General features: G+C 40.9%; 1 protein-coding gene across 1 annotated transcript; it reads right to left on the bottom strand.

The window, feature by feature from the left end:
* Positions 1 to 787: 787 nt before the first annotated feature.
* Positions 788 to 5,860, bottom strand: LOC143775162 (aldo-keto reductase family 1 member C1-like). Its single transcript, XM_077263003.1, has 8 exons — positions 5,777 to 5,860; positions 5,430 to 5,603; positions 5,227 to 5,343; positions 4,839 to 4,961; positions 4,417 to 4,526; positions 2,554 to 2,719; positions 2,388 to 2,470; positions 788 to 1,233 (listed from the first exon to the last, which is right to left on the bottom strand). Exons 1-8 carry the CDS (start codon positions 5,858 to 5,860, stop codon positions 1,191 to 1,193), a joined length of 900 nt encoding a protein of 299 aa, XP_077119118.1. The 3' UTR covers positions 788 to 1,190.
* Positions 5,861 to 8,013: the final 2,153 nt, after the last annotated feature.

Genomic DNA, 8,013 nt, shown 5'->3' with positions numbered 1-8,013 from the left:
CCTATGCCACTACTGGCAACAGAATTTTTAAAGTTTTGGTATTTTTTCTTCCCTGCTGGTGCTGGGTGTGCATCCCTGAGATTCAGTCCTGTCTTGAAAGTCCATCAGGCTATCCGTGCTCTCATGTCAGACATTAGAACAAGAGGACATCTTGTGACTGCTTCACATTGACTTGCATTTCCTCATCCTCTTCTGTCCGTTTGTTTTTTCCTTCCTTCACTCTACGATGTTCCACTCTGTTGTTTGTGAGTGCATATTAGTGTGATTGGTATTTTCCTTTACTACTGTACGTATTCCCTTGATAGTCTGGTTTGTGTATTTTCATACACTACTACACAATTCCCTGGATGGGGGATGGAACATATTAAAAGTGGATTCAGGAGCTTGGCAAGGTATGTGGCTACAACATCTTCACCATTACAAGTAATTTGGGGAGCAGGGATGGCTAGAGTGCCCCCTAGTGCAAGGGACATGGAAGGAACCCATGGTTCGAGATATCCGACAACAATGATGCTGACCTTGGAGACACTCTCACATCATGATATCTTGATACGGATAATTTATTACTATTCATGTATCATATTTAAAGCCAGATCAGTAAAACTAAAACTTACATGGTGGAAAGCAACAGAAAAGAGTGTTTTAAAAGAAAATGATAGAAGACATTTATATAAATTTAAGGATGTTTAAAAAGCTAAGGGACCGCTATGGGCACGATCACAGATGCCCCTACAGATTCTCAGCTATTTGAGAACCACGTGAAAGACTTAAAATAATGAAATTGATACTGTGTTGTACAGAATTTTAAAAGGATTCAAGGTACTGAATTACATCATTAGTTTTTGATTAGATAAAGGGGTATTGGCAAAACTTTTAAACAAATGACACCTTCAAAGTAAATTGCACATAAAATGTATTTTATTACAATATACAGAAGAATATTGTACTCTTGACTTAAAACACAAAGACATTTTGCTGTGGAATGGCATCATCTGAACTCAGCCTTAGAATTAATCATTAGGTGTTAAAGTGTATGTGCTGTCATTTTAAATCTGAGCCATAATATGTGCTATACCAAAATCAGAATACATTTCATAGGTCGTATATTCTCTGAAGATCACAATCTGCTAGACTAAGATGCTAAGATATCAGGGTTAATAGTATGAATCCAGAAAAATTGGCCAACGTTCTTAGTATTCATCGTGATATGGATACTTAGGGCTTTCTTTCCAACTAAAATAAAAAACAGAATACAAAAGTAAGTACATAAAATAAAAGATAAATAAAAATACATTAATATTAGTGTTGAGCATTCCGATACCGCAAGTATCGGGTATCGGCCGATACTTGCGGGTATCGGAATTCCGATGCCGAGATCCGATATTTTTTTGTGGTATCGGGTATCGGTATCGAAACAACATTAATGTGTAAAAGAAAGAATTAAAATAAAAAATATTGCTATACTCACCTCTCCGACGCAGCCTGGACCTCACCGAGGGAACCAGCAGCGTTCTTTGCTTAAAATGCGCGCGTTTACTTCCTTCCGTGACGTCACGGCTTGTGATTGGTCGCGTGCCGCCCATGTGGCCGCGACGCGACCAATCACAGCAAGCCGTGACGTAATTTCAGGTCCTGAATGCCTAATTCTGCGTTCAGGACCGGAAATTACGTCACGGCTTGCTGTGATTGGTCGCGTCACGGTCACATGGGCGGCACGCAACCAATCACAAGCCGTGACGTAATTTTAAAATGCGCGCGTTTCCTGCCTCCCGTGACCCGTGACGTCACGGCTTGTGATTGGTCACGTCGCCCATGTGACCGCGACGCGACCAATCACCAATCACAAGCCGGAATGTAATTTTAAAATCCTGAATGCCTAGGCATTCAGGACCTGAAAATTACGTCACGGCTTGCTGTGATTGGTCGCGTCGCGGCCACATGGGTGGCACGCGACCAATCACAAGCCGTGACGTCACGGAAGGAAGTAAACGCGCGCATTTTAAGCAAAGAACGCTGCTGGTTCCCTCGGTGAGGTCCAGGCTGCGTCGGAGAGGTGAGTATAGCAATATTTTTCTTTTAATTCTTTCTTTTACACATTAATATGGATCCCAGGGCCTGAAGGAGAGTTTCCTCTCCTTCAGACCCTGGGAACCATCAGGGATACCGTCCGATACTTGAGTCCCATTGACTTGTATTGGTATCGGGTATCGATATCGGATTAGATCCGATACTTTGCCGGTATCGGCCGATACTTTCAAATATCGGACGGTATCGCTCAACACTAATTAATATATAATCTTAAAAATAATAATAAATAAAAGTAAATATAAAGAAAATATATGAATAAATATGTTCTCGGAAGCTAGAACGTCAGGAAAGACCCTTACGCATCGATAATCAAGTAACGCAGGTTTTTATTGACTCCATCTAGAGATTTCATGTCTTCATCACTTAAGTCAAAGTCAAATACCTGTAAGTGAAAAGTAATAAAAAATATAGTTGTTTTTTTTTTTAGATGAAGGAAATTATTCAAATGTTAATTTCTTCATTTACCTGGAAGTTTTCCTTGATCCTCTCAGGGTTGAAGCTTTTTGCCAAGACGACACATCCCCTCTGTAACAAATATCTCAGGGCCACCTGCGCAGGAGAGCGGTTCAGCTTCTTAGCGACTGTATTTAATACGGGGTCTTCAAGCACTTTGGGGGAATTCTGATCAATCCTGTCAGAAAGAAAATCAAATAAAACTCACACTTTTCATAAAATTTTGGTGAAGGGAACAAAAACAAGCACATTGGTTTATGGTTCTCCAAAAAACACAAAAAAGAAAAGTCATTATACGGCCGTCTGTGTTGTCTCATTCTGTGAGTGACGCCATTATATGTGCACTATATGTAATACTATCATATGAATACTATGGATGATACTGTTACTACTATCACAGGATAGTCAATATTACATGAGACATGATATGAAGAATAAAACATTGGAAATGAAGCAAGTTGTTATATTTTGTTCATATGGGGCAGTATTATAGTAGTTATATTCTTGTACATAGGGGCAGTATTATAGTAGTTATATTCTTGTACATAGGGGGCAGTATTATAGTAGTTATATTCTTGTACATAGGGGCAGTATTATAGTAGTTATATTCTTGTACATAGGAGCAGTATTATAGTAGTTATATTCTTGTACATAGGGGCAGTATTATAGTAGTTATATTCTTGTACATAGGAGCAGTATTATAGTAGTTATATTCTTGTATATAGAGGCAGTATTATAGTAGTTATATTCTTGTACATAGGGGGCAGTATTATAGTAGTTATATTCTTGTACATAGGGGCAGTATTATAGTAGTTATATTCTTGTACATAGGAGCAGTATTATAGTAGTTATATCCTTGTACATAGGAGCAGTATTATAGTAGTTATAGTCTTGTACATAGGGGGCAGTATTATAGTAGTTATATTGTTGTACATAGGGGCAGTATTATAGTAGTTATATTCTTGTACATAGGGGCAGTATTATAGTAGTTATATTCTTGTACATAAGGGCAGTATTATAGTAGTTATATTCTTGTACATAGGAGCAGTATTATAGTAGTTATATTCTTGTATATAGGAGCAGTATTATAGTAGTTATATTCTTGTACATAGGGGCAGTATTATAGCAGTTATATTCTTGTACATAGGGGCAGTATTATAGTAGTAATATTCTTGTATATAGGGGCAGTATTATAGTAGTTATATTATTGTACATAGGAGCAGTATTATAGTAGTTATATTCTCATACATAGGAGCAGTATTATAGTAGTTATATTCTGGTACATAGGGGCAGCATTATAGTAGTTATATTCTTGTACATAGTGGCAGTATTATAGTAGTTATATTCTTGTACATAGGGAGCAGTATTATAGTAGCTATATTCTTGCACATAGGGGCAGTATTATAGTAGTTATATTCTTGTACGTAGGAGCAGTATTATAGTAGTTATAATCTTGTACATGGGGCAGTATTATAGTAGATATATTCTTGTACATAGGAACAGTATTATAGTAGTTATATTCTTGTACATAGGAACAGTATTATAGTAGTTATATTCTTGTACATAGGGGCAGTATTATAGCAGTTATATTCTTGTACATAGGGGCAGTATTATAGTAGTTATATTCTTGTACATAGGAGCAGTATTATAGTAGTTATATTCTTGTACATAGGAGCAGTATTATAGTAGTTATATTCTTGTATATAGGAGCAGTATTATAGTAGTTACAGTATATTCTTGTACATAGGGACTGTATTATAGCAGTTATATTCTTCTATAAAAGGGGCTGTATTATTGCAACAATATTATTATATCTGCCTTTTTTCTTGGACCTCATCATCACCACATATAACAATACAATATTCTTGTTCTTACCAGCCCTCTATTCTGCTGGTCCCCAGTACGCTGTATCCGACCAGCACGATATCACGAGATTTGCAGAACTCCAGTAATTTGCTCTGATTGAGGAATATGTGACATTCTACCTGTGCAGAGATATAACGGCTCATTACTATATATAATAGTGTGAATAAGATGCAATAATTTAAAGAATATTTCACTCTAAACAACATGTTGATGGTAAAATATTACAACTTGACTGTTTGTTTGTTTTTTACAAACAGCGCCACAACTGTCTATGGGTTATATCTGGTATTGCAGCTCCATTAATGTGGAAGGAGCTGTACTGCAATACAACCTATAGGGAAGAATGTCTGCGTTTTTTTTTAAATTACAAGTTTTCCTAATTTCTTAGGACATTTATGTGCTATTGATCCTTACTGGTCGGTGTTTTGTACCTGGTTGCACATTGGTTTGTACTTGAGTCCTGGCATGTTGAGAATCAGCTCCAGTTGCCGGTGGTTAAAATTGGAGACTCCGATGGATCTGACGAGGCCGGCGTCTCTGCACGCTTCCATAGCCTAGAGGTTATGGTAAGATGATAAGGGAGATGCTCCATCTGAAAATGAGGACCTTACCTGTCACTCATAATCTTTCATATATTTTTCCTTCCATGTTTCTCCGATATCTGTATTATGAAAAACCAATTTCCCATTTCCATCTGTGGGAAAGGGATCATCTCCAGGCTGGAGGGAGAAAAAAAAATAGAATTCACATATAATTAATGTCTTCTGCTCTGATCTGATTGGGAGCTGCTGCCGATCCCATACACATATATCTACAAACCTTGAACTCCACAGGGGTGTGGATCAGGACAAGATCCATGTAATCCAGCTGCAGATCCTTCAGAGATTTCTCCAGCCCCAGTCGGACCCTCTCAGGTGTGTGGTTATTGCCCCAAAGCTGCAGAATAAATTAAAAACCTGTAACAGCTCGTCATCGCCACCTAGTGGTCATGTTAAAGTGAAAAGAATATTTTGATTGGTCACCTTCCCAGTGTAAAATATGTCTTCCCTCTTCACAGTCCCATCCGCAATCTTTGATCTAATGGCTTCTCCGACCTGAACCTCATTCCTGTATAAAAAGGCGCTGACGATGTGGCGGTATCCGACGTCAATGGCGACCTTGGTGCTCTCACCGGCCTGTTCTTTGGTGTACTTAGCCTAATAAGATGCAATTTTTATCAATCTCCTTGTCTCCCTTTGGGGTAAATGAAACATGGGGTGATGGCAGGGTGTCTCAAATGGGGAACATTGCGGTGGCGAGAGACCAGCAGTAATGCCGCTTTGCTTTGGATTCAGTGGAGCAGCCACTACTTTATGTCTGAGGCACTCACCGTGTTCGCCCCAGTGCCAAATCCAATCACCGGCATTTTATTCCCATCGTTCAGCACCACGTAGGAGTCTGGCTTCAGAGCCATGGTGCAATGTGTCCCAGTGTCTCGCAGTGCACAAGGTGCTGCCTGTATTTTATCTAGTCCTTCCCCAACCGTACAGCTCATTCTATAGGCTAGTGAAGGCGGACGCCTATTTGGCAAATATTCTACAGCATCATTGGTTAGTAGCTACATAAATATATGTGATGGGAAAAATGAAGGGAGATGTCACGGGGAAACTGCGGGGAAAGAAGTAAGGAAAGAAAAAATAAACAGAAAACATAAAGCATGAGAGAATAAGAAAAAACAAACATAAAGCATGAAAGAATCTGCCCTTAAAGGAGAAAAGTTCCCTCCTGATCCAACATAAGCATCATACTGGAACAATATGATCCAGAGTGTCAATAAGACCGGATCACCAACCAGGATCACAAGTGTCAGTCATAAAGGATACACTTTAATGATCCTGAGTGTCAATCACAACAAATCATCATCCAGAAATTCTGAGTGTCGATCATAGTAACCATGATCCAGACTGTTTTCAAAATTTGTAATCCCTAGTGTGGGATTAGACAGGATCAACATTCATGATTCAATCAGACATCTACAGTGGGTACGGAAAGTATTCAGACCCTGTTAGGTGTCAAGTTCCCGCCTCTGCACAGGGGGAATCTCGAATTATCTCCGCTGCGGTCCCCATTCTTCTCCAGCCGCACTGCATCCTGCTCAGCGGAGACGTCGGTCCCAGCGTCTGACTCAGGCTGATACTGGGCGACTGGTTGCTACTGTTCTTCCAGGCTCTGCCTTTGTAGCCAGCACTGATCAGCAGCGAGCAGATCTTTCTGGGGCTAAGTCCTGCTTTTCCCATACTGGGCATGCCCACGGGATGACTTCCCATTGGAGGTCGGGGGTACATGTACAGGTCCTGAAATGGTTCCTGTTGGACCACTAGGAAGGTCCTTGAGTGCTAAAACTATAAAAGGTTCGCATGGCTTCACGGCCATGCGCTAGTATCAAACCTATATTATGAGCTCAGCGCCAGTGTGGTCATGGTTGTATGTGGTCAGGGTGTGGCTGAAATAAGCCCCTAGAATACCGGCACCTCCGGTGAGGAGTTTTGTGTATGTGGATTTAGGGCTGGGGTATAGCCATTAGAATTCCGGGTCCACCGGAGAGGAGTTGCTCATGTGCTATTCTGACTGCATGACCACTGTTGACTCTATTAGGTAGCCGTGATCTCCTGTGAGGTTAACAGGACTCGGTGTTCTCTTTTCGTAGTGAATCTGTGAAGTAACAGAGTTCGCTTATACCGCCATATAGTACCGCGAGTTACTAGCAGCAGGTTTCTCTCCTGCACGGTGGACACAGGGTTTTGAACGCACCTACTGTCTCATATACACTCACTGGCCACTTTATTAGGTACACCTGTCCAACTTCTTGTTAACACTTAATTTCTAATCAGCCAATCACATGGCGGCAACTCAGTGCATTTAGGCATGTAGACATGGTCAAGACAATCTCCTGCAGTTCAAACCGAGCATCAGTATGGGGAAGAAAGGTGATTTGAGTGCCTTTGAACGTGGCATGGTTGTTGGTGCCAGAAGGGCTGGTCTGAGTATTTCAGAAACTGCTGATCTACTGGGATTTTCACGCACAACCATCTCTAGGGTTTACAGAGAATGGTCCGAAAAAGAAAAAAAATCCAGTGAGCGGCAGTTCTGTGGGCGGAAATGCCTTGTTGATGCCAGAGGTCAGAGGAGAATGGGCAGACTGGTTCGAGCTGATAGAAAGGCAACAGTGACTCAAATCGCCACCCGTTACAACCAAGGTAGGCCTAAGAGCATCTCTGAACGCACAGTGCGTCGAACTTTGAGGCAGATGGGCTACAGCAGCAGAAGACCACACCGGGTACCACTCCTTTCAGCTAAGAACAGGAAACTGAGGCTACAATTTGCACAAGCTCATCGAAATTGGACAGTAGAAGATTGGAAAAACGTTGCTTGGTCTGATGAGTCTCGATTTCTGCTGCGACATTCGGATGGTAGGGTCAGAATTTGGCGTAAACAACATGAAATCTTTGGGATGTGGTGGAACGGGAGATTCGCATCAGGGATGTGCAGCCGACAAATCTGCGGCAACTGTGTGATGCCATCATGTCAATATGGACCAAAATCTCTGAGGAATGCTTCCAGCACCTT

Source organism: Ranitomeya variabilis, chromosome 5 (assembly GCF_051348905.1).
Source record: "Ranitomeya variabilis isolate aRanVar5 chromosome 5, aRanVar5.hap1, whole genome shotgun sequence".
Lineage (NCBI taxonomy): Eukaryota > Metazoa > Chordata > Amphibia > Anura > Dendrobatidae > Ranitomeya > Ranitomeya variabilis.
This window is presented reverse-complemented; position numbering and strand designations above follow the sequence as displayed.